The 26,750-nt window shown below is 39.2% G+C and overlaps 3 protein-coding genes and 1 long non-coding RNA gene across 13 annotated transcripts; 1 reads left to right on the forward strand and 3 right to left on the reverse strand.

Annotated features, from left to right (window-relative positions):
- The first annotated feature begins 1,533 nt into the window (after window positions 1–1,533).
- LOC120292113 lies at window positions 1,534–2,076 on the forward strand. The gene has a single exon (XM_039310014.1). It carries the CDS (start codon window positions 1,534–1,536, stop codon window positions 2,074–2,076), a length of 543 nt encoding a protein of 180 aa, XP_039165948.1.
- A 4,606-nt stretch (window positions 2,077–6,682) lies between these two features.
- LOC104432309 lies at window positions 6,683–11,904 on the reverse strand. 7 transcript variants are annotated; one of them, XR_005549987.1, is made up of 7 exons: window positions 10,754–11,904; window positions 10,519–10,591; window positions 9,911–10,027; window positions 9,434–9,494; window positions 9,223–9,286; window positions 8,061–8,215; window positions 6,683–7,882 (listed from the first exon to the last, which is right to left on the reverse strand). It is a non-coding gene; the product is annotated as an uncharacterized LOC104432309 (long non-coding RNA). The 7 variants fall into 7 exon arrangements; XR_005549985.1 differs by having other exon boundaries at window positions 9,223–9,351; XR_005549983.1 differs by adding an exon at window positions 9,598–9,791 and having other exon boundaries at window positions 9,223–9,494.
- A 344-nt stretch (window positions 11,905–12,248) lies between these two features.
- Window positions 12,249–19,297, reverse strand: LOC104435134 (disease resistance protein RPV1-like). The gene is made up of 3 exons (XM_039310403.1): window positions 18,635–19,297; window positions 13,728–14,011; window positions 12,249–13,634 (listed from the first exon to the last, which is right to left on the reverse strand). Exons 2-3 carry the CDS (start codon window positions 13,728–13,730, stop codon window positions 12,393–12,395), a joined length of 1,245 nt encoding a protein of 414 aa, XP_039166337.1. The 5' UTR covers window positions 13,731–14,011; window positions 18,635–19,297; the 3' UTR covers window positions 12,249–12,392.
- A 139-nt stretch (window positions 19,298–19,436) lies between these two features.
- On the reverse strand, window positions 19,437–26,178 carry LOC104435060 (toll/interleukin-1 receptor-like protein). 4 transcript variants are annotated; one of them, XM_039310404.1, is made up of 4 exons: window positions 25,621–26,178; window positions 24,715–24,849; window positions 20,455–21,109; window positions 19,437–19,668 (listed from the first exon to the last, which is right to left on the reverse strand). In XM_039310404.1, the coding sequence occupies exons 3-4, from the start codon at window positions 21,003–21,005 to the stop codon at window positions 19,578–19,580; spliced, it is 642 nt and encodes a 213-aa protein (XP_039166338.1). In that variant the 5' UTR covers window positions 21,006–21,109; window positions 24,715–24,849; window positions 25,621–26,178; the 3' UTR covers window positions 19,437–19,577. The 4 variants fall into 4 exon arrangements, 3 of the variants coding, with proteins under 3 accessions (XP_039166338.1, XP_039166339.1, XP_039166340.1); XM_039310405.1 differs by having other exon boundaries at window positions 20,455–21,112; XM_039310406.1 differs by lacking the exon at window positions 25,621–26,178 and adding an exon at window positions 25,252–25,595.
- Between the last annotated feature and the right edge of the window lie 572 nt (window positions 26,179–26,750).

Below are 26,750 nucleotides of genomic sequence, written 5' to 3' on the forward strand. Positions count from 1 at the left end.
GGACCCAACCAAGATTGAAGCCGTGATAAACTGGCCAAGACCAACAATGGTGATAGAGATCCGAAGTTTCTTAGGATTGGCAGGCTCTTATAGACGGTTCATGGAAAGATTTTCTGCAATAGCCATGCCCTTGACTCGATTGCTAAAGAAGGAAGAGAAGTTCAAATGGACGAATTAGTGCGAGCGTAGGTTCCAAGAGTTTAAGTAGAAGCTGACTACCGCACTTGTGTTGACAATTCCGTCTGGTCCTAAAGGATATAAGATTTATAGCAATGCATTATAAAGAGGACTAGGTTGCGTTTTAATGCGACATGGGAGAGTTGTTGCATACGTGTCCCGTTAGCTGAGGCCTCATGAGTTGAATTATCCAACGCATAATTTGGAACTCGTAGCGATCATTTTCGCCCTGAAGATTTGGAGATATTACCTATGCGAGGAAAAGTTCCAGATTTTTACGAACCATCAGAGCCTGAAGTATCGGTTCTCTCAGAAGGAGTTGAACATGAGACAGCGTCGTTAGATGGAGCTTCTCAAGGACTATGACTGCAACATCCTGTATCATCCCGGAAAAGCCAATAAGGTCACAGATGCGTTAAGCCGGAAGTCCTTGATTTCACAGATGATGGTTCAGGAATGGATCCTACTCGAAGAAGTTCGAGATTCAGATTTCAAGTTTGAGGTAAGCCACCTTTCAAGCCTCGTGGCTACCCTCAGAATCAAACCGGAAGTGCAGACAAGCATTAAGACGTTGCAGTTAGTAGACCCTGAAATCCAGAAAATTCTACGAGTGGATGCAGAAAAGAGGAAAACTGACTTTCAAGTTACTGAGGACGGAACATTAAAGTTTTGTGGGTGATTGTGCATACCTGATGATGCGGAGTTTAAAGAGGAGATCTTATCAGAAGTCCATCGTAGCAGTTACAGCATTCATCTAAGTAGTATGAAAATGTATCAGAATCTGTGTCAACACTATTGGTGGACCAGTATGAGAGTGGATATCGTCAGACATGTCGCCAAGTGTCCGACGTGTCAACAAGTGAAAGCACGGCATTGCAAGCCTAGAGGACTTTTGCAACCTCTCAAGATTTCCGAATGGAAATGGGAACATATCACAATAGATTTTGTGATGGGATTACCGAGAAGTCAGCGAGGTAATGATTCCATATGGGTTGTAGTCAACAGATTCACAAAATCTGCTCACTTCATCGCCGTACGAAAGGACTTTGCATTGGACAGTTATGTTGAATTGTACATGCGATAGTTCGTCTCCATGGAGTGCCGGTAACGATCACGCCAGATCGAGACCCGAAGTTCACGGCAGCTTTTTGGAAAAGTTTACAAACTGCCTTGGGAATGAAGCTACTGAAGACAAAGACGGCCTATCATTCACAAACGAATGGCCAGTCCGAGAGGACTATACAAACCCTCAAGGACAAGCTGTGAACTTGTGTATTGGACTTTAAACAAAGCTGGGAGGAACAGCTTCATCTAGTTGAGTTTACCTACAACAACAGTTATCAGCAGAGTATCAAGATGGCACCATTTGAAGCATTGTATGGCAGAGCCGGTAGAACTCCTGTTTGCTGGGATGAAGTTGGAGAACGTAAAATTACAGGTTCTGAGTTAGTTCAGCAGTCAACCGACGCTGTCAAAGTCATTCGAGATAAACTTAAGACCGCCCAAAGTCGTCAGAAAAGTTATGCAGATAAGTGGTGTAGGCCATTAGAGTTCCAAGTAGGTGAGCACATGTTCCTCAAAGTGTCACCAATGAGGGGTACTTCGCGCTTTGGCAATAAGGGAAAGCTAAGCCCAAGATACGTCAGTCCCTTTGAAATTTTGGAGCAAATTGAGAGTTTGGCGTATCATTTTGCGTTGCCGCCAAGACTTGCTCAAGTGTATGATGTTTTCCATGTGTCAATGTTGAGGAAGTACAAACCTAATCCAACCCACATGCTGAATTTCGAGAAAATAGACATGGACGAGAGAGTGTCATACGTGGAGAAACCGGTTTGGATAGTGGATCAAAATAAACAAATGCTACACAACAAGACAATCCCCTTGGTTAAAGTGGTTTGATAACACCACAGAACGGAGGGAGCCACGTGAGAAAGCGAGGAATCGATGAGACGTCAATACCCCCACTTTTTTGTGGAAGAATTGTAATGGTTTAAATTTCGAAGACAAAATTTTTATAAGAGGAGAAAAGTTGTGACATCCCGAAATTTGACCCTGGTTGTGAATATATTAAATAGTTATTTCATCGACGCGCTTATAGTTATTTTACTCGGAACTGATTACTCTCGAGTAACTAATCTATTATGTGAGGTCGTTAAGGGATATAAACGCGACAAACTAAAGAATTCGATCAGAAATCGACCACTCAACCATAATAATCGACAAGGGTCAATACAGCACCATTATAAATCGATTAGCGAATAGATATGGTCGATTTGATGGAATCATGTAGTCGAATTGCGGGTGGTTCCGCACGATTATGATATTCGCGTCGAACGACAATAACCCAATTTTCTATCGATATTATACTCGAGACATGTGATTGAACCCTCGCAACATTATGACAACCGAGAGTCGTCTACGACTCAGAGATGTACAAACATGGATCGAAAATTATCGACCATGGATCAAACGCGTTAAAACTCCTAAAAGTTATCTGATAGGTTAAGTCGTACTAAAGTCACATTCGGTCGATTTTAACCATGAAATTGAATTTGGTTTTGAGAATCGGACGTTCAAGCGTGTCACAACTTATTTATAGGATGTCGTCTCATATTTCGGTGAATTTTCGTCAAGTCCGAAAATTTTGCAGGAAAATCGATTTTCGAACAAATAAGAAAATTAAAGGAAATTCGGATGGGCTGAATAATTGGATTTTTCTACCCCTAAAATGGTTTATTTTAGTAAAATTAGAGCCAAATTAGGATTGGTTGGCCACAAGACTTTGGGGCATTTGTGATGATTATTAGATATTTCCCTAGGATTTTTATTGGTTTCTTCGTCCCTCTCGGCAGCAACTTGGGGCATTGAATTTAAAAAAAAAAAAAAAAAAAAAAAAGCTTGATCAAGGCTTGGAGGTCGGTCACCAACAAAGATGTCTACTCAAACCTACGGTCGGGTGCTCATGATTTCTCGCTTTAGATTTTCAACAAAAAGAAAAAGAATTGGATTCTTTTTGGCTTCCTCTATTTTCTCAAAATTTCTTTTTTTTACCTGGTTCGCTTCGACATTTTCGAAAGACTTGTCGCTTTTGTAAGAATTACTACAGGAGACCTATACACGTTCTATGTTTCAGATTCGAGCTTATCGACCGGAAACGAAGACTACCAGTTCCACTACAATTAATATTGAATCTTCCGATTCACGGCTTTCTCATTGTTAGTCCCTTGACTTCCTCTCTCTCTCTCTCTCTCTCTCTCTCTCTCTCCCATGCTTGCAAGTTCAGCTCTCCCCACGCCATTTCCTTTCTGTTTTTGCTGCAGCCGAGCATCCCATCTTCATCATCTCTTCTCCATTTCCTTTCTCCCTTAGCTCCATCTTCTTCTTCATCTTCTTGTTGCCGTATCACTCACATTTCACGCTCACCTCCATGCCTACAACACCAACTGCCAGCTACACCATCAACCCACCAGCCCAGCCCTCCACCTTCATGCCTTCACCAGCAACTGCCCAGTCGCCCAACCATCCAGCACCAGCGGCCAAGCAACTCCTCACGCCGATGCTCCACCGCCAATAGCCACCGAATAGCTACCCATCTCGGTCACAGCACCACCTCATCCCAACCTCACAGCCGTGCTAACAACACCTGTGACCAGCAGCTCCATCAAACCGAGCCCCCTTGGCCGAGCATTTGTAGGCCAGCCCCCACCTCCGCCGAGCCTTTGCTCGAGATGCGGTTATCTCAAGTTCTCGTCACTGTCGTGTTGCCATCGCCGTGAGCCTGCCGCCGTTGTAATCCCATGAGTTAACTCTCTAATCTTGGATTAGGCTGTTAATTACGCTTAGGGGGTTAGATTAGCCTTAATGAGAATTACTTTAGTTAATCCTAGATTAGTGTTCACTAGCTTGGTTAGGTTAGTTAACCATGGTTAGGTTAATTAAGTTAGATTAGCTTAATTAATTGCAATTTACTTAATTAATCGCAATTTACTTAATTAATCATAATTAGCGTAATTAGTGACGGATTAGCCGTTTCGTAGATTTTACGTTCGTTCTCGTGGATGAATTTGGTAGTTATGGATTTTTAGTATAAAACTTGGTTTTATGGGCTTTTAAATGGAAAAATGCCAAGTGTCATTTTTGAACGCCAATCTTTTATGTACTATATAAAACCGTAGAGTTTTAAAATGGAAGTGTACCAAGTTTGACGATTCGCTTTCGAACACGTGACCACGCACGATTATTTTACCGGGAATTTTTAATATGAAGAAAAATTGATCAAGTTCATTATTTGAAAATGAGGTATTTGAACACAAAACATGGTGTTCTTGGCTAAGTATGTGCTCGTGTGGTCACTTATTGGAACTCGTCCTAATGCATTTTACACGGGATGATACCTGATTAAGTTTGGATGCCCCCGAGATGCCGAGTCGCGATGGAGGCCGGATCGATGCTCTTTTATGGAATGCTGTCTAGGCGGGGTATGCTAGACGTTGTCGTGCCCAAGGGAGCGGGACGATTGTGTTGTATTGCGCTTGATTATGGGGCAAAATTGTTTGATATGTTATGGGACGTGTCAAAATGGTTTTACTTTATAATCGGGAAGCATGCAACTGTTTGGAGAGTGAGAACTTGGTATTCCGGTTATTGTTTATACTTGTTGTATTTATAATGGCATATATGATGTGCTAATATGCAAGGACATGCCGAGGCAAGGTAAGTTTTGCATGGTGCATGTTTAGAACCGCCTTCATGACGAATTTGCATCATAATCGGGATTTAGGGTTTTGACTCGCTGAGATTTTTATCTCACCTTGTCGTGGTTATTTTTTCAGGTCCTTAGTATGGAGATACGTCCAATCCGTTTTGGGGTTCCATGGGACATGGAATTAGAGTCTACCTTCTTCCCTATCCCCAGGACCACCCAGACTCGCGAGTTAGTGGTGACTACTATTTGGGTCAATGAGGGCCTCTCTAATTTGGTACCTCATCGCTTCAAGGCGTGATTTATTAACGAGTGCAACAGTGCTCGGGAGGATCCCTTGCAGAGTTTTGATGGACAGCCCATCGGGACGGAGGATGGGGAAGTAGGTCACCCCATGGACATCGACATCCCAGACGGTGTCATGGAGAATCCAAAGCCTGAGACGGAGGGGTCCAGGGACAAACTTGTGTATATAAACTCCTAAGGTTAAAGCATAGTTTGTGAAAAATTACGAGCATGTTTTTACTATCCCTGTGTATGTTTGTTGGCTGGGTGTTTATTTAATTCGCTTCCGCATGTGCTTAATTGAAAGATAAAATAAATGGGTCGGCGACGTGTCCTGGAACGTCGTATTTTTAATTGACCACCGAGGGATATGCGCATGCCTAGAGTTCGAGGCGTGACATGCAAAGTCAGATACCTTTTTTCAACAAGTTTCAGCAGGAAAATGTATCAAAGAAATCATATATTGTGCTGCCACAGAGTTTTCTAAGTTCCTATACGACTTCTCTATGGTCTAGATGCATTTTCATCAAAATTCATGCCGACAACATTGCGTTACATCATGTCTCCTAAGTTCCTATACGACTACTCTATGGTCTAGATGCATTCTCATCAAAATTCATGTCGACAACGTTGCATTACATCATATCTCCGATGTGAAACTTCCTTCTCATAACACCACCACACAAGCACTATACCCAAATCGCAAGATGGAGAAAACTCTACTCTGTCAACATTCATTCCAAGAAGCAAAAATATCTAAGAAGAAAACAAACTACCCATGCCTACACTAAAAAACCATAAGGGCATGTTTGGTGTACAAGAACGAAGCAACTGAAATAACGTAAAAGAGATCAGGATGAAGAATGAGAGGAATCACAATATGAATTAAATCTAGAATTACCGAATCTGATGGCACATTGAAATAGAAATGTAAAACGGAAAACTCTATCCTCCTAAATATTGCCTATCTAGTGGTAATTACCTGTTATGAATGTCCATACGAAGGACTTTCTCATTTTCTCTTTTTATCAATTATTTCCTCATAACTTTCAGATTCCTGTCTACTTCAATCGTAAACTATTGTCTTTCTATGTCCTCGCAGAGCAGCACTTCTAATTAGTTGCCTGCTTTGTTCAATTGAACGACAAGATGATAAAGCTAACATGAAAAGGCTAGTCACAAAAAGAAGACACTTTCAATTTCAAAGATAAATTATTGATTTAGCTTCGTCATCCATCTCAGATGTTTAGAGTTTTATCCACTGGTTGAGTAATCCTATGTCATCAAGGCCAAAAAAATTATTATTATTTTCCTTCGTGAAGTACGTATTTCATATGCAAAACACAAAGAGATACGTACTTCATATGTAAACCATCCAACCCAAAAAATCATATAAAAAAAATTCGTTTTGCAACATGTGAGCCGGGGTGCCTGCCTCATTCGATGAGTAAGAAAGCATCGAATAGACCAAAACAAATTGTTAAATTGGTATAAAGTCAAAAGTATGTTCTATACACATAATGACAATAGTAGAAAACGTTAGTATTATTTTCTCATTTTTTGGGCCGATAGTAGTAAAACTAGAAACATTCATGTTGACAGGCAATACTTCGACTCCTCTAGTGTTCACCGTTCTCGTCGTGTGAGATTTCAATCCATTCGGATTTGGTCTCACATGTGGATTTCATAGTTGTTTTCACAACAGTATAAGAGCATGATTATGCATCCTGACCTCTCTTCAATTGCTGAGTACGGGAATGAATCGATCAGAGCGTTTCTAGAAATGTTCAGTTTGCCAATCAAGTAGTTTTCAATGATTGAACCGAAAATTATGTTGTTATCAGACATCTAAAGTTTCAGTGATCGAATTGCCTAGTAATTATCCTCTCCATACGCCATCACGTCAATTTGTGGATTCTTGAACTCGAGAGAAAATTTGGCAAAACTAATGATAATGAATCAATCCATTTTCACTTCTGCTCTTCACCGTCTTGTTCAAGAATCTGGCGATCTCGCTAAACCTCTCACTTCTCATCCCATCTTTGCATTGAACCATTTTCTTTCACGTCCCTCCCACGGTTGCCCATCCACTGCTGGAGTGAGTGATTCAATGGATCAATCTGAACTTGTGACCTTTGTGGTGAACAAATGCAGAAATGGCGGATTGGTGGAAGCTGACAATGCTTTATTCTTCTTGGAGAGGACGATTCGAGTGAACCCTCTTGACTTTACCTCCCTGTTTCGCCCAACTCTTGGGGGTTGGGGCCAAGATGAAGCATTACACTGTCACCATTGACATGATCGAGCGGACGGGTTTGAAAGGAACGACTCCCAACAGTTCTACTCGCAACGTTTTGATGAATTACCTCTGCCAATTGAAAAGATCCGATCTCGGGTCCTCAGTTTCGTGTAAAATGGTCAAACTTGGACTTGAACCCACAACTGCGAGCTTTTAACACTTTGATCAATGGGCTCGTTGGAGAGGGTAGAATCGCCAAAGCCATGAGCTTGGCGGATGAAGTGTTGGCCAGACAATCGAGGTAGATATAACCACATGCCAAGCCATGATGAGGGATTGTGCAGAACTGGCGATACTGGAAAAGCCGTTCGATTGCTGAAGAATTTGGAAGACACAGGCTGAGAGCTAGATGTGACCATGTACACCACGATCGTCGGCGGTTATTGCAGGGAGTAACAACAATTTATCGGTATAAACCCCTGCAAAGAATTAAAAAAGGAACGTTTCCTTGGCAATTGGAAGACCGGACTTTGTGATGCTGCTGCTGATACGAGAGCAAGGAAATTGAACTTGTGCAAGCTTACTGAATAAATGAAGGGGACTTGGAAATTAGCACTTTGGCATTATATCAAATATTTCATGAATTAGTCATCATACCAGTTAAAACCACAGATGAGGTGGCAGTGGAGTCCACATGAGAAGGTCCCGGTAGCAGTGGTAGCTGCAATTTTGTTGTCAACTCAGTTGAGGCAATTTTGTACGACCCGAAGGTGTGTCTCTTATAGTTTGAACCGCATCATCAAATGTAAACCCTGTATTTGGGTCTCACACTCATTAACTTTTCCAACCAGCTGTTGTCACATGGGATTTTGAAAATAATTATAATTCTACTAGCTACATATGTACTTCATGATAGATTCAGGAAAAGAATGAATGATAACTTCAGTTTGTTTATGATATTTCATCAAAAGTTAAGAACACTAACAAATTCAACCTTAGAAGACTTATAACTAGTCTCCACCCGGGCACTTGCCAAAGATGGTCAGAAAATGAGGGCGATGCATGTGTTACACAAGATGGTTGAGAGTAAAAATGCGTCACACTTTCCAATCATCTTGAAGAGAGATAAAGGTGTGGCTGCATGGATCCTTAGTTCTGTCTATTTTTAGATGAATTTGGAATGAAGAACCTAAAGTTAGTTGAAAGGAGTAAGCATATACTTGAGAGTCCATCAATATAAACAAGGTTATTTTGACCTGGTCCAAATTCTGGCAATCTACGAGTGACCTCTTCAATGAATCTCATCTATCAACACCAAAATCTGGGGACATTAATTTTGCCACACATTCCAGGGGTCTTTGATTAATTCGCAGTTGGATCGCAATCAATAGAATTCATTATCAGCCAATGAAATAGAGAACAACGGACTTAACAGAAGATAAGTCAGCAATTAGCACCATCATCTTTGTTTGTGTTTATGAACAGAACGGATGCTGAAAAGGCAAAGTGCCCAAACTACAGAATAGAAAGGCATACTTGTTACTTGGTTATTTTGCAATATCCAATTAGTGAAATCAGCAATACGGAATTGTTTGCTAGGAGGCTATATTTAACTTCACAAATTTAATGCTGCATACATGAGATTTAAGCTCGTCGTATCAGAGACCTTTATCACAACATTCAAAAGATATTATGAACTGACAGAAAAAGAGGAGATTGTCATCATGCATCCTAGTTCACGGATTTCTGGTGAAATTTCACAGCTCATATAGAATAAGCACACAAGTTGCTCTATTATGATACAACTGGTAGTACATACCTCCATCTGCAGAGCCTCATTGGGTTTGAAAGTGATATCATTAGAACGAGACCACATCAAACAACTCCACATCAGGGTAACATGCAGAAAAATCAGCACGTACATATTCGATTAATAGAGAGGTAGAACCTAACAAGCACACAGCACATTCAATTAAATATAAGTACACAAGTCACTCTTTCACAGTTATGGTAGGACTGGCAGTGCATACCTCTATCTGCAGAGCCTGACTGAGTTTGGGAATTATACGACTGCATCAAAGAACTCTGCATCTGGTTAACATGTAGAAAAATCAGCATGCATGTATTTGCTTAATAGAGGTAGAACCTAATGAGCATACAAAAAGTAGATTCAACTGAAAAAAAAAAAAAATACATTCACAATCATTCAGTTTATTGCTGATGAAACCATATCAAGTGCTTTGATCTTCACAAGCATAAAAAACATCCTTTGGACACTCCAATTGGCCCGTGAGCCTGTTCGAGGTCGCACAAAAGCTAGCCTTCAGCTTTTGCTGATGACACCTCAGCAAAATCCCTCTTCTTCATTTGATCGTTCTCTGGTATGGACTATGAATTGCCTTAGCCAAGTTAGCTAGACCCAAATCAATCATTTGATAAAATGATTCCACGACAACATCAGGATCAAACGGGATGCAAAATAATGAGCAAAATCTTAAGCTCCTCACCTAGCTTGTTTTACAGAGCAAGCAAAAAATTGTCCCAATTATGCAAAAGGTCATCTATACAGCTCTTTGAATTGAAGTCCAAAAGTAAGCCTTGATCATTACATAGACCAACCGGACCTGTCACAAAAGTAGCACCAATTTATCTCGCTTGATAATCTTTCAATAGTCTCACAATTGTTTATGGACAGCCTGCCTACAATCATAGATGAGAAAGGCTAGCCAAAACTAATTTTTACTTTTTTAAATCACGCACCAGAAAAAAATTGAACCTTGATTTTTATTTTAGCTCAATTTCTCTTCCTTACTGGGAATTCATGCTCGAATGAACAATGGACAGGCTTTCCCATCATCACGAAAAATTGAGAGCTGTTTGTCCTAAACAGGATATCTACCAATAGTCAAATTTGACACATAAAATTGCTCACAAAAGGAGTTCAAAATGGCGCAGGATTTTTTTATAGGAAAATAATAGTGTGAGACATAGAGAAAAAAGGGATCTGGCGTGCAATTTATAAATTGAGTTGCAGAAGATCAACCTCTTGATGAAAAATTCTCATCTTGGGTTTACCGAGAGGGAAACTGTAAATCACTAAGTAATTCTTGTTTACCTATGTCATTAATTTTCATTTGTTGCCTCACAAGCTGCCAATCTATCTGCAACAGTTGCCGATTGAAGATTAGCTGAAAAAACATTGCCATGATGCAATCAACAGCTAATATATTTAGGCAAATCCAGATCAAATAGATACCAAGCGTCGAGCAAATAATTCTTAAAAGATATATCTATTAGAAAAGTATTACACTTTTCGCTCATGCTAGTTGTTAAAGGATGAAGAATCTTACCAGATGAACAACGCCTTCTAACATATGAAGAACCACAGTCAGATTTAATTTTGATCTTGGCTGAAGCATCATGTTAGCTTCTAGGACCGACTTCCCCACTCTTGCAATTATGTAAGACTGGGAATTGAGTCTTCACACCACATAGATAATGACAACCATTGATATTCAACTCTTTCAAGTTCCAAAAGCATCGTAGGTCAAGTAATCTTTCGATGGAACCATGATTAAAGACATTGAACATCTGTAACAACTCCACCTTATCAGGACCTGTATTTCGACTAGATTGTCGCAATAGCAAGTATTTAATCACTTCAAGCCCTCATAATTTCGGATGGATCGGCCTTCTAATGGACTTGCAGCTATATGTATGTATTGTCTCCAAGAACTCCAATTTACCTTGGCCCTAAATTTCAACTAGATTATCGCAATCCTCAATGTCCAATCCTTTCAAAAGATTCGATTGTGAGAGGTCCATTCTTTCAAGGGAATTGTAGTGTTTTATTGACAACTCTTCCAAGAATCCATCAAGCTCAGGCAATATCAACTTAGGACAGGAGTCAACACAAAGTTTCAAATGTCTTGAGGTAAGCAATGGCACATACTCGAGTTGATCGTATCCATAAAAATGAAGTTCTTCCAAGTGGAATAGGACTAAAAAGCTCTGGCAACCTAGGAAGAAAGCTCTAGCAACGATCGAGCTCCTTACAGCCCTCTTAGTCAAGGCATTAGAGAGAAGAAAGATTCTAGATGCTTTCTAGCAGGTCAAATATCAATGTGCCAGTGATATTGAGAATCATGAGTGAAAACAAGTCATCGTTTTCTCTTGGAATTTCCCCTTTTAGACTATCACAAGATTCAAGAAATAGCCTTTGGCATTTTGTTCAACCATCCAATAGCAATGGGTAACTATTCAAGGTCAAAAATCCCCAATGCTTTGCAAATTTGGTAAATCCCCAATTGAGGTAGGAATTTCTTTTAGTGAACAACACCTGTAAAGGTTAAGGTATTTGAGAGAAGAAAGATTCCCAATTGAGTTAGGGATTTGTCTCAATGACTTGCAAGCCTCTAGTCCAGTACTTTGAGAGAAGAAAGATTCCCAATTGAGCTAGGGATTTTTTTCAATGACACACAACCCCCTAGCTGAAGTTATTCAAGAGAAGAAAGATCCACAATTGAGCTAGGGATTTCTGTCAATAACTTGCAACCCCATAGATCAAGTTGTTCGAGAGAAGAAAGATTCCCAATTAAGCTAGGGATTTCTCTCGATGACACACAACACCCTAGTTGAAGTTGTTGGAGAGAAGAAAGATCCCCAATTGAGCTAGGAATTTCGGTCAATAACTCACAACTCTTTAGATTAAGTTTTTTTAGAGAAGAATTATTCCCAATTGAGCTAGGAATTTCTCTCAATGACACACAAGCCCCTAACTGAAGTTGTTCGAGAGAAGAAAGATCCCCAATTGAGCTAGGGATTTCTGTCAATAACTCGCAACTCTTTAGATCAAGTTTTTTGAGAAAAGAAAGATTCCCAATTGAGCTAAGGATTTCTGTCAATAACTTGCAACCCCATAAATCAAGTTGTTCGAGAGAAGAAAGATTCCCAATTGAGCTAAGGATTTCTCTCAATGACACACAATTCCTAGCTAAAGTTGTTTGAGAGAAGATCCCCAATTGAGCTAGGGATTTCTATTAATAACTCGCACCTCTTTAAATTAAGTTGTTTGAGAGAAGAAAGATTCCCAATTGAGCTAGGGATTTTTGTCAATGACTCACAATTCCATAGATCAAGTTGTTCGAGAGAAGAAAGATTCCCAATTGAACTAGGGATTTTTGTCAATGACACGCAACCCCCTAAATCAAGTTGTTGGAGAGAAGAAAGATTCCCAATTGAGCTAGGGATTTCTATCAAGGACACACAAAACCCTAGATCAAGTTTTTCGAGAGAATAAAGATTCCCAATTGAACTAGGGATTTCTATCAATAAGTCACAACTCTCTAGATTAAGTTTTTTGAGAGAAAAAAGATTCCCAATTGAGTTAGGGATTTCTGTCAATGACACACAACTCCCTAGATGAAGTTGTTCGAGAGAATAAAGATTCCCAATTGAGTTAGGGATTTTTGTCAATGACATGCAACCCCCTAGATAAAGTTGTTCGAGAGAAGAAAGATTCCCAATTGAGCTAGGGATTTCTCTCAATGAGGAGCAAAACCCTAGTTGAAGTTGTTTGAGAGAAGAAAGATCCCCAATTGAGCTAGGGATTTCTATCAATAACTCGCAACTCTCTAGATCAAGTTGTTTGAGAGAAGAAAGATCCCCAATTGAGCTAGGGATTTTCGATAACTTGTAACTTGCTAGATCAAGTAGTTCCAAAGAAGAAAGATTCCCCATTGAGCTAGGGATTTCTGTTAATGACGTGCAACCACCTAGTTCAAGTCGTTTGAGAGAAGAAAGATTCTCAATCGAATGAGGGATTTTCCTTAATGATGAACATAAATTGAGGTCAAGGTATTGGAGAGACGAAAGATTCCCAATTGCGAGAGGGATTTCAACCAATGAACGACAAGATCTGATAGCCAGTTTCTCTAGCTTCCTCAGAGAATAGATTGACATGGGAATCTTTCTAATGCCAATAGAAATTAAAAGGAGTTCTTTTAGTTCTTGCAATTCCCCCACTTCCTCTGGTAGCTTTCTCATATTACGACATCTACACAAGTCCAAGGAAATGAGGCTCTTGAGTTTGCCAATAGAAGGGTCGACTTGCTTCAATTTGTAACAGTTGGATAAGATGAGAATCTCCAACTTCGTGAAAGCTGAGAGATTAGGAGTATATCTTAACTCCCGACTATATGAAAGGTTGAGAACTTTTAGCTGCTTTGCTGCCTGTACAAAAGAGAAAAAGCTATCAAAAAGGAGTTCAATCGACAAAACAAAACAAAGCAAAGATCATAGAATATGTCTTTTTTTCCATCTTACCATGATCGAACTCCATCCTCCCCAATCATCTGTAAGCTTGTTTTTTGTGACAATTCCAGCACCACTAATTTAGATAGATGCAAATTGATTGCTGAAGAAAATATATCGGGTTCAATGTATAACCATCGAAGCCATCTTAATTCAGGAAACAATTCGTTAAAGTCTCCACTTATGGTCGTCCAGCAAAATGAAAGGAACCTTGAGCTCGGTAAGTTTTCAAACAATTCACTTGTGCATGTAGAGGAACAGCCATGGGGCCAATAATCAAAGCTACTCCCCAAACGCTGCATATCAAATCAATCAAATGAGTGTTTGAATCGACTTCTAATTTTTTACTTTTGCTTTTCTAAACCCCATATTTTCACAATTTGTCATCTTTTTACCCATTGCCAAACATAAATGTTGACAAATAAACACACACAGTATTTTGATAATTTTTTTTAAAATTCAAACAATATTTTAAATAAAAAGAACACTTTTTCTTGCTTTAAAAAATTCAAGACGAAACACCTCAATTCTTACCTCTTGCTTTTTTGGAATTTTGTAGTGCATGTGCTTTGATTTTTCTTAGAGTGGAAATACATGAAACCTTTTAAAACATAGGAATGTTAAAAAGTACCCATGGGTCACTTGTTAAGTAGCTAAGCAAGCACCAGATTTTCAATTTGTTAACTAGTGTTATTAAGTGTTTAATCATTCTTTAGCAATACACCTTTAGCATTTGAATAACATTTTAGATTTTGACAGAAATTGGAAGAGAGATGGCTTTAGACCAACTAAAAATGAACTAATTAACTTCCTTACATGGTGTTATAGTTAGATTAAGGTCTTAACGTATGGAACAGTAGGTTTGTCGATGCTGGGCAACATCTTTTGGAAAACTCTACCACACGAAACTTTCTGGAAAAATCTACTTATGTTACCTAAACAGAGAAGTGAAGATACGTATGTCCATTTCCCAAGACTGGCACCATTTCTTTTCGCATCTTATAAGTCAAAAGTACCGCTTAAACTTTGTTGCTAAAGGAGATCATTTAATTGGAAGAAGATGGTGACAAAATCCCAGACGGCTTGATTGACATTAACAACAATACTTTATTATTTTTACCCCGAAAGCTTAGCTGATCAGTGACAGTATTGGATAACGTTCAAGTATCGAAATTTGAAATCTTAAACTTTCTATTGAATTAGCATCTTGAGATTCACCACAAATAAATCAAGCCGCCACTCAATCTACACATTGACATGGCGTAAACGTTCAGAGGAACAGACTGCCCATAACAGAGATCGCAAGTAGCCAAAGCTACCGGTCGGTGGCTGGGCCTCCAGCAAGACCCAGTTGCTTGAACAGCTTAGAGATGCAATTCTGGATCAAAGTGGGCACCTAGTCACGCTCCATTGGGCGTGCGATTCTGGATCACAGCGGGCACCGGGCCACGCTCAGTTAGGCACTAAGGAGACATGTCTAGTGAGTTATTTTTCCTTTGCAATTTATTCTATGGTTAGGTTCTTTAGGATTTACCAAAAGCAATATAAGGTACAGTTGATAGTTTTCTAAAAGATTTGGCTGAAATGTTTGAGAGGCAACCCCACGCTGCTCATTTAGTGGTTAAAGAATGCCCTTTTGTGTATCATGATATGGGTTTGATTCCTTGCACTATTAAGTGCAAATAATTTCCTGTTTGGACCGTCCAATCGGACTTAATTAAGCTGGTGTCCCACCTGGCAATGAGAGTTAATGGGGTATTTCACCATTATGGAACTTAGGTAGCCGTCAGTACCCAGTTTTGTCAAATAGGTTTTCTAGAGATATGTTGAAGTAAATTATTGACGTTCGTTTTTAGCATGGGCATGCTTCTCAAGAGGTGAATTAGAAAGTAGAAATTAGCACTCATCTGTTAACATGCACTTCTAGAACAAAGTAATTTCAAGCCAGTAGTGCCCCTCACTCGACCTATTCAAGAAAATGCATTTGTAACATGTAAAAAGCAAAATTCGACCTAGGTATTATTTTTGTAAATGGACTTTGCTTAATGTCCACAATACTCTATACACATGCTACACGCATGTTATGTTAATATTATGCTTATTTTTATGTGAACTTTGTAACTTAAAACTCTTAAAAATAAAAAGAGAATGGTGATAAAAATTGGGGATGGTACAACATGTTGATGAAGAGAATATTATATAGCCGTTAAAGGTGGGGGATGTGTTGGTTAGAGAAGGAGTACTCTACCAAAGTGAGACTTCACTCCTCTGCCATACTTTTTATTAGTAGGCAAATCCTTAAATAATAGTAAAATTGGAAGGGACCTAAAGTGACAACAATCTCATTTCTATAATTATAGTATCATGTTATATTAGATAAAGACTAGACATGACCCCACTATGCACACCATTTATATTGGATTGAGCAGGTGACACCAATTGATGTTTCAAATGATGAGCAATTCCCTCTTAAAAGAGATAGTGGGCAATTGTGATTAATGATGGTGGTTTCCCCTTTTAAGAGCTAAATGATGAAAATAGTCCATGGATTCATTTAAATGATAGGATTCATAATGAACTTGATTTTGAGAAAATTTAGGTTAAGAGAATAATAGAGAAATCTCTACCTTGAAAAGAATAGTATAGGACTAGGGGTCATAGGATGTATGTGGCAAGTAACGCAGGAGACAATTGATGCATGTGACAAATGATGCTGTGGAAGTTATATGTGAATGGCCTAGAAACAGAATGGTCGACATGAGGCATTGGTATAAAAGGGGTATTCGAAGGTAAGATCGGACAGGCACGGCACAACAAAGTTCATCTTTGACTTTCCTCGTAATTTTCCTTTGATCGCACTTCCGTTTCATGCAATTTCATTTAATATCTTTTTAAATTCCTTAAAATTCGATTTTTAGCGCATTTAACGTTTTCTTGTGCACTCCATCCAAGAGAAGTATGTCCATTGTTATTGGGGGAAAAAAAATAATGTCTTTTGAATGCGGTTTCCCGCCTGAATTTTTACTATAATGAGTTTTTTGTTTTTCCTGGTGGAATTACTATAATGAAAGATTAAGAACTGTCAACTTATAAATTATAACTGTCTTTCCAAAGAACATGATTTGTCCATCTATATGTGCTTTTCCAATAGAGATAAGGATACTATAGTTATATCTTCACGCTAAATTTGTTCATGTCAGTTTTGTGCATATGCATGGCATGGGCTCACGACTCGTTGATCCATATTTCACAACACTTGACACATTTCTTCTTTCACATGATCTTTTGTGACAATGGTATTTGCTTTGGAAGCATTATCTTGCTTCTTTTTTTTTCTTTTTTTTTGGAATGCTATTTATAGGCCAAATGCAAAGATACAATAGGGTAGGAGATATAAGTAAACATCCAAAAAAAAAAATTTATCGACTAATCAACATAACTTGAAAGTGCATTTTTTTCGTTAGTTTCTTGGAAATGTTATGAATAAATTGGACTGCCAAAACACACATTTGTTTTGTGAAACATGAACTTTCATGAATACTATCAAACCAAAGATAGAATTCTTTTTCTCTCTTTCTCGGTTGGGTTTAATTTTATGGTTTGACTCATTTGTCATTATCTGTACTTTATATATTAACTAGTGAAAAACTCACGGTCAATATTATTTCCCTTAGGAATAGTTATTGAATCAACAAAAGAATGTGCTTCTTTATAATGGTATGAGCGAACCAATTCAAATTAAATAAAAAATAAACGAAGCTTTTTCCGTTGCCCAACTTCTCTTGGTTAATTGCAAAGGTTAATTCCCCACCACTAATCAGTCATGAACCTACTAGGCTTCTCTAAATGAAAAATATAAAATAATGAAACGACATGAACATTGACAATCTAAGTAAAAATTAAACTTACTTTCAAAATTGACTGCATGCTGAAAATGTTATAAGGTAAAGAAAAAGGTGTCGATATAATAACAAGCATGACATTTCCTCTAAATTGTCGAGTTTGTCGAGGGTTTTTGGCACAAAAGGGCATTGTAACAAGAATATAAATAATATAAAACAACTTGGAGAGGAAAGAAATGTTCCTTAAGAAAAGCGAAGGAAAAGAAAACTAGAAATGAAAGAAGCAAAGAAAGCAAAATAAGAAAATCCACTCTTTATCGCACACCTAAATCTATGAGATGAACAAGGTCAACATGATACAACCTTAAAAACATTGTAAGGATTTTCCCTATATGATTCTTAAGGTGATTTTTGCCATCATAGCTATTAAGACACGAGAAGAATGAAAAGGGATAGATATACCTTGTAGGGGGAGGAATATCTTCTAAATCAAAATGGAAAAAAATAAAATAAAAGTGTATCAAACATTGATTTCCTAATTCATAAGAGCACCACAATACATTCGACCGTACTAGAAAGCAAGCACCTGTGATGAGTGCGAAATTTTTTTTTAGCATAACTGATTTGCTTAATTATTAGTTATTATAATTGGCTTATGTTGTACATTACCGTTTTGAACAAAAATTCAAAACATCTCCATTTATCTCATCTATGATGTGTATGCTTCGTCTTACTTAAATTATTGTAGTCTTTCATATTACCAATAGTTTCAAGTAGATATAAAATTATGCACTTTTAGTGAACGAGATTTTCAGTGTAGAATCGTAGTTAAAGTTTTTGACGAATGTGATTTATATCAATGAATTTGGTTCAAATAACGTAACTTTTTAATCCTTGGGACACTTATAATCCAATTATTATCGCAATTTATCTAAGGGGGACATAAATGGGTGTATGAATAGATTTTTTTCTAAAGAGTAGGGGTAGCTGCTTATACTAGATAAAAGACTAAAATGGATCACATTAATGTATGGAGTTAAGAGAGAGAGAGAGAGAGAGAAGAGTGCCATATATTACCTCCGTTTGCATTTTACTTCTCAAGGCTTTATCTTCGAGCCATGGTTTCAAACATCTCTCAGGCGGTTGTCCTTGGCAAAAGATGTGCCTTCCAAGATCTCTCAATTGATCATGCATCTTAAATATACCCTGATCATCAATTTTTATTAAGCATCTTAGCTTCAGCTCTTCAATTCCTTGTCTTGGATAGAACTCACAATCCTTCCACATGTATATGGCAAATTCTCTGTCTTCGCCAATAAAGAAGCAAGCAATATCGAGAAAAATCTGTTGATGTTCAAATTCCAACACATCATAACTTATTTGCAATATCTTTTGGACACTTCTATCCGGTCTACTTCTTAGTTTCTTTAGCATTTCTTGCCATATGTTTTCATCTATTTTTCCATACAAGTATGAACCTATGACCTCGATAGCTAGGGGTAGCCCACCCATGGTGGATAAGATCAGACGAGAGATACCCTCAAAATCCTTCGGACATTGGCCCATTCGTAATGCATGTCTTTTAAATAAAAGCAAAGAATGCACCTCATTTAACTCATTCAATTCGTACTGGTAGTCTACCTCAAACATAGATTGATCAAGAATAGCTTTATATCTAGTTGTAACAATGATGATACTTCCAGTTGTAAACCAGTCACGTTTTCTAACCAAAGCATTTAGTTGATCTCGGTGATCAACATCATCCAAAGAATGAGAACCTTTCTTCCTTTGAATCTGGATTTGATCAAACTAATTCCCTCATCGACTGTACAAACTTGAAGTTCATTTGGTTGTATATCCTTAATTAGTAGATTTTGTAGATAAGGTAAACCGTTGTGAACTTTTACTTTTTCTCGTATATCTGGAATGAAGCTATGATGGACATAGTCATTTGACAACTTATTGTAGATGACCTTGGCAAGAGTCGTTTTACCGATCCCGCCCATGCCATATATTCCTATCATTCGAGCATGACTGGCGGGAATGTCTGCCCAATTCCTAATTTTGTTGACATGATCATCAACTCCAACCAAGTGCTCCGAAACATCAAGCTGAAAATCACGTTTCAACTTGGTCAGAATAGTTTTGATAACTTTTTCCACTAATTCTCCTTCATGCTTGTCAAACAACAAAACTCATCATAACTTCATAATTTTGCATAATCTCATCAAAAGACACCCTAACATATGTGAAGGATGGATGGAACCAGTTAACATGCACAACTTTGGTTTTACGAAGGATGATGGTACGGCAATCATTTCATTTTTCCCCTTCTTTTTCTTCCAATAGATAGATCTTATTGAAATGAGATAAATTGGTGCACCTTGCAAATTAAGATTCTTTAGAATAAAATGTTTGTTACAAGGTTTATGGTCACCGCTAGCTAAAGGATAGGAGGTCAATAATTTTGGTTACAAAAAGTTTAGGAGGAGAAGTTGTTCTCCCTCTAAGGCCTGCGTATCCCACAGACCTAAATGGAGGACTTATAATTAACTTATACTTATAGATCGCCTCCCAATGAAAGTTACTGACAACAGCAAGCGTTGAACCTAGACACGATCTATGTGAAGCAATAGGAGGTCGATTTATCCTGCGGTTACCAAGCTTTGGAAGACTAAGGGATCCTAAGGTTTTAAATGTTGTTAGTGTAGTTTTCAGAGGAAATCTTAGGGAGTATAAGTATTTGTAGTCCGTGGGCAATTATGGTTATTCACTGAGACATTTTGGGATGTTTTGTAAGCTTGTAGTGGAAGTAGTTCATCCATATGACATTGGTTTTGCTAAATAACAATAGTTAACGAGAAAAAACAAAAAAATTGTAGGTTAAAGGTGAGTACCCATTTGCAAATTTCTCAGATTCCCATCCATTTAAGTAACTCACTTCTGTAAGGGCTTGTTGCGCTTCCTCAATATCCTTCTTATCAAAAAGCTTCTTACGGAAAGCCTCCCCAAAATTTCCCTTTAGATACCGCACATCCGATGGAAGCACTTTGTAAAAAATGGGCAACACCGTGTGCGACATACTCTTCTTGCAATCCATGATGCAAACTAGCTCACGGAGGCACCATTTGCTCGAAGCATAATTTTCAGAGATGATGGGGATCGAAATCTTAGATCGCGTGATGGCATTGAGAATCTCTGAACTAAAATTTTCACCAATTTCAAGACTGTTATCGTCCCTGAACACAGAAATTGGTACAGTCCCTACACTCCTCAGACTGCAGTAGAGGTAATCAGTGAATGTGTTGCGAGTGTCGGAGCCTCTAAAGCTCAAGAACACATCGTATTGATCGCTACCTCCTCCCGTGGGTATGGAAGGTAAGGATGAAGAAGCAGACGCCGTCTTAGTGATCTCTTTCTCATCAATCCTTCTCTTTTTCTCCCTCATTGCTCCTTTTTTTCTGCACTCTTTTTCTTTTTCTTTTTATTTTGCTTAGACTTTAACCTTTCCCATGGAAGTCCCATAGGCAAAAATGAAGGGAGAATGCCTTCCTGCTGTACAAGAAGAAGTAGATAAGCAAATGAAAAGGCAAAGCACGTGCTTTTTGGGAGGAGAGCATATGATTTCTGAACGATTTCGAATCCAAAATGTTTAATGGTCGAGTCCGTCTGTTGACTAATTGAATAGTAAAAGTTATTGACATAGGAGTGCAATTCACATCTTTTCTTTCCAATGGACCGCGCCCTCTCGTCAAAGCAACATCATTGGGTTGCGTCCACTCATGGACAAGAAGGAAATGGCTAATCTTCATCTCAACATGCATGCCCTATAGTCAAGGCTCCTAATCTTTGGTGGAGAGCACATGCATTATGAACGATCAGTAATACTAAAACGTTTAATGAAGAGAAGATGCCTTCCTACTCCACTAAAAGATGTAGATAAAAAAGCGAAAAGGCTACATGGAAAGCACATGATTTCTCAACGATTCCCAGTACAAAATGTTTAATGAATGAGTTTTCTTAGGTAGGTATCTATTGATTAATCCAATATTACAAGTTGTTGTTTTGGAGCAGAGTAATGCACATCTTCTCTTTTCCATGGACCTCATCCTCTAGATGCGCAGACTTTCCTAATCAAGGAGATTTTCATTTATTCTCTTATTGGTTGGTTACAAATTTAACATGTCGCTCACATGTAAAACTAACTAAAGCTAACATGTTGATGCCCATATTTCGTTAGACATTCTCAAATGCATATGCCCCTAATGAATCTCAACTCTTATATTATGTGGTTTCCACATGAAACTCGATAATAATAAAGGTTCAGATTTATTAAGGTCATATGCACTCAGGTCCTCTAAGAAATTTTCCATAGTGGTTTAATGTAAGCATCTATTTGAAAGCTCATGCATATACGTTGATCTCTGCCTTCATCAAAGTGCTGATTACTGATATTCATAAAATCTAATATCAAATCTTAGTAATCAATTGAAAAGGAAATAGTTTAATGGAAATAGCAAATTTGTGAGTCGTTAAATAAGAAATTTTCATTTAAAAATTAGAAAAGTGAAGAGCCAGAATAGACAAACTCTTTCTCTTTAAGCATTTTCGTTCCCGCAATCTCAATGAGAGTTAGTTTTTGAAAACCCCCAAAAAAAAAAAAAGTTAAGAGTTAACTCTCTCCAGCAATTGTAGGCCTTCTGAAAACCATTCTTGCTAAATGGATCATCCATGTCTATATCCCAGCCCTCATTACTAATGGTTTTTTTCTATTATTTTCTTCATTTCCCTAACCTCCACTGATTAAATTATCAACTCTCAGCAGTATACATTCCCCATCCCTCCCGAGTTTTCTCCTTGTTTAGTTCTTCTCCTGCCACATTCAAAATGCCTGACACTATGGGTGGATTCAATGAGGGGCTAAGGGTGCCCTGGCCCAGCCAACTCTCGGAAATTATGTTTACCCAATTATTTAAAGAAAAAAATTGCATATCCATCCATAAGTCTTGGCCCACCAAAATCTTTTACCAAGCAAGAACAGATCAACACAAAATCTTTAATTAAATTTGTAATTGATGGAACAGAAGCAGTTGCAGATGCTTTTAGTCCTTGCCTCATCTTCTTTTGTATCTCACCCTCTAGTCAGGTCAAAAGATGTTGGCTTGGTCCGCTCACGATGTTAAATTCTTAACTGGACTATAAAAGAATCAGAGTCTGTGTACAAGCAAGTTGCATTCATAAAAAAAAAATAAGCAAAGGTTCTTTTTATGTTTGATTATTAAAAATCAGAATTTGATAAATCATTTAAAAGCCGATAAATGAGTTCAAACGAAATTGGAAATGTGTGGAAGATGTGAAGAAAGGGCCTAGTTAGTGATTAGGAATGTGACTTACATTTTAATTTCAAATTGTCATATTCTAAATGAATTTGGAAATGAGATAGAGATGAACAAAAGGTCTTTGGTATTTCTCTTTTATTAGTTCCTCGCTGCCCTTACGTACTAGCAATTTCATGCACAACAAATCCACTTTAAACCGATATGACATCACTAAGCTATTCTCTTCGAACTTTGAAATTTAAATAATTGATCGACATCTTATCTGTAGAATAGAACTATCATTTGTTAGATGAAACCAAAGAAGAAGTGAATGCTCCTTCAGTGCTCTCTTTCTGCACTCATATTCTTCTTCTCGAGATGATAGAATACAGGCATAGAGATAAGAATTAGCGCAACGAGCATAGCAAAGGAACGACCTGAAGCGAAACGGTGCGTCTCTTTGTTTGCCTTGCCCTGACTTTGCCCTAGTCTGAACAATTTGAAATTAGGTCATGATTTGATCGAAGGAGGAGCAGAAGAGAAGAAAATGAAGGGAAACTGCTGAGGAAAATTCAGAGAGGACCAAGGTTGAAAAGAATGGCCTTCAGTGCGTGCCCCCTTTTTCCTCGAGGGCCCACCTTGAGAATATCATTGCAAAGTTTTTTTAATCCAATTAAATGGACGTAGAATAGGATTATAGGCTAAATTCGTGATAAGTCAGATTAACTTGATTAATTACATTTTAAGGAATGAACTTATAGTTTGTAGCAAAAAGATGAAAGATATGAGAGATATAAAGCTAAGTGAGTGTCCTAATAAACATGTATAGTTCAATTTCTTTAAATGTTTTCATGTGTATACATTAAAGATCAATTACTTTATTTTTCTCTAACATAAAAGATCTTAAGAAGCATCATACCATGGATTTTGGTATGTCTTGTATTGTGATGATGATTGAAGCTATCACTGATTTGAGAGCAGGTAAAAAGTAGCAACAGAGATTTTTTGTTCAAGAAAGTGGCAATAGAGTTAAAAATGCTCTGACCTTCGCATAATACCTATTGTCGCTTATGCGTGTGAACTATACTTTTCATTACTCAATTCAACCTCTTTTTACCCTTTTTGGGGTAACTAACTTCGTCAATTTTCAAAACTTTGAAGGAAGAAAATGAGTTAGAGGTGAAAGGCAATATACTTTTTAGGATTATATAGTCCAGTAATTCGAGGAAGACAACATATTGTTTGTCTAGAATGTCCTATAATTGTCTAAGGCAAAATTGTGAATAAAATCTGATCAAAAGAGTACTTGCTTTTATGGGTGATTGGCTACAGAGTGTGTGGATTCCGGACCAAAACCCTGAAACCTACCTATCACAACATGTTCTCAATTTTCGGAATTGAAAATTGAATCCCCTTGATCTTGGAACTTGCCATGAACCGGTCTATTACTTTTTGTTTTCTATGTCATTTTTTATTTAATTGATCTTACACTATCAGAGAAAAAGAAACCTCACGATCCATGAAAAGACGGTCCTTGGCTTGAGGTGAATAGTGGCAATTTTGCGCGCAATAGAATTTAGCGCGCTCGCATTCCAAATCATTCTAGCTGAACAAAGGATCGACGCTGAATTACGATGCAAACGAACAATGAGACAGAGAGGCCACATGATTAGACACAGTCGAAAGCAAAGGCTTCGCTTTTCTACGTAAGTCGATTATGAGCTGGTGACCCCACGGTAGCAGCCACCCCAATTAGACAAAAAGAGCCCAAAACTCACTAGTTCAGCCGCAACAAATCAACAGACATGACACGGTAATAAGAGATGAAAAAAAGATTACCTTCTGCGAGCTGAGATACGAAAAGAGGTGCAAGATCGGAGAGAGAAGACCCTAAACAAGCCTCGGTGAGAACTTTCAAGAGGGAAATGAACAAAGAAAGCGAGTGCAGACTGTAGATGATAGCCTTGAATTGTTCTGCAAGAGAGAGGCCAGATGTAAAAGATACAGAAAGTGAGAAATAAGAGAGAGAACTATCAAATTCCACCAGGTTTAACGAGTCCAACCGCTATCAATTTGAATAAGGGGAACTTAGTAAGAAAAATCTGCAATAACTGTGACGACCGTGATTTTGAAAAAGTCAATCGAATTTCACATGTTATCTTGTGCATGCTTTTAAGGATGTTAGATGTAATGCAATGAGTAATAATCAAATGTCTTTATTTTCTTCTATCAAAATGTAATAGACTATCCGGCTCATCTGGAAAAGTAATGCAGAGAGGATGGGCTTTCCGCTTTAGAAAGGGTTTTCCGAAACGTTACTAATCTCAAATAACATTGAAAAGTAACTTGAGCATAAATACCCTGGACAAAACTTACGTTTGTAATGGCTTTTGTCTGAAAATCAAATCCAGCGGTCGGCGGCCGAACGGCCAGATCTAGCCGCCTGGGGCGTCGAGCCGCTGGGGGCACGACCTCAGGCGACAACGTCGCCTCAGGTCGCAGAGGCCAAATCTGACCTCCGGATCGCCAGATCGGGCGGCCTGAGGTCGCGGAAGCCAGATCTGGCGGCATGAGGTCGCGTGGACCCAGGCGGCGTCGCCTGGCGCGCGAACCAGGCAACGCCGCCTAGGTCGCGGGTCACGCCACCCCAGGCGGTGGTCACCGGGGACGCGACCCCCAGGCGGCAGTGGCGGCTGCAGGAGACGGAATTACTCGGATGGGCTTTAATGTCTAAAAAGGAGTTACCTTAAAGCACATCAAGTCGTGTCCGAACCTCAAAAGCAGCCCAATTATGAGATCCCCTTCACGCCTCGATCTAGAGCTATCAAAGCCAGATATCTCAGAGCGAAAGACGAGCGTCTCCCTTCCTCGAAATCGGTAAGACTACCTCGCTGTAGACTTCAAAGATATTTTCGTTGCTTCTCCGCAAGGAGAAAATATTGGTTCACCGGTCATGCGCTGGTTCGCCGTCGAAGAGAGGGAGGGCAGACAGAGACGCGAGGGGAGAGAAAGAGCAAGGGACGGATGAGTCGGGGCCCGATCTGGAGCCGGAGGGGCGGGGCGGTGGTTCGCCGATCCCGTGCGGTGGTTTGCCGGTCGGAAAGAGGTAGGGCAGAGAGAGAGGGGGAGATGACGGTCCTCTCGCCGATCCCGTGCAGTGGTTCGTCGGTTGCTCGCGGTCCTCTCGCCGATCCCGCGCGGTGGTTCGTCGGTTGCGCGCTGTGGGTCGCCGGTCGAAAAGAGGGAGGGCAGAGAGAGGGAGGTCGCGATCCTGTTCGTCGGAGAGAGAGGGGGAGGGTAGAGAGAGAGGCGCAAAGAGAGAGAACTCGCAGAGAAAACCCTACCGTTCCTTTTGCTGTAGCTAAATGACGCGTCATTTTCCCTCAATGATTGGGGACCCCACCACGAGGACACGTGTCACCTTCGTACCACATCATTTTTTGTCACAAGGCACACAATATTTTCTCCCTCCGTGAAAGATCAACTCAGTCCATAAAATATTAGGTACCCTAACAGCGCCCCGCAATCCGTGCCCTGAACCATTCAGAGCGTGACACTTGGACAAGTGTCAGTCCACGTCGTCTCCCTCAGCTCTCTCACGTCGTTCTAATTTAAACCAGAGAAGGTTTTGCGTCCCCATCTCTCTCTTCATTAAATGCTTTTATCATTCTCTGCACGCTTCTTCTCCCGCTCGCCCCTTCCCCACTCTCTTTCAAAAATTTCTATGTTCTGCATATTTTTCTCCATCAAAGCCGCATGACGCCCGTCCTCTCTTTTTCAAAAATCTCTTCCTCCCAAAAGCCCGCCCGTCGCCTTCGAGCTTGGCCGCCTTCGCCGTCGCTGCCAGGAGCCACTCGCTCCCTCTCTCTCTCCTA

The sequence above is a fragment of the Eucalyptus grandis genome, chromosome 3 (genome assembly GCF_016545825.1).
Source record: "Eucalyptus grandis isolate ANBG69807.140 chromosome 3, ASM1654582v1, whole genome shotgun sequence".
Lineage (NCBI taxonomy): Eukaryota > Viridiplantae > Streptophyta > Magnoliopsida > Myrtales > Myrtaceae > Eucalyptus > Eucalyptus grandis.

Coding starts and splice junctions, on each gene's coding strand:
- LOC120292113 (XM_039310014.1), top strand. CDS start 1,534: ATGGCACCATTTGAAGCATTGTATGGCAGAGCCGGTAGAACTCCTGTT.
- LOC104435060 (XM_039310404.1), bottom strand. CDS start 21,005: ATGAGGGAGAAAAAGAGAAGGATTGATGAGAAAGAGATCACTAAGACG. Junction 19,669..20,454: donor TCTGAGAAATTTGCAAATGG/GTACTCACCTTT, acceptor CGTGATTTTCAG/CTTGATGTTTCGGAGCACTT.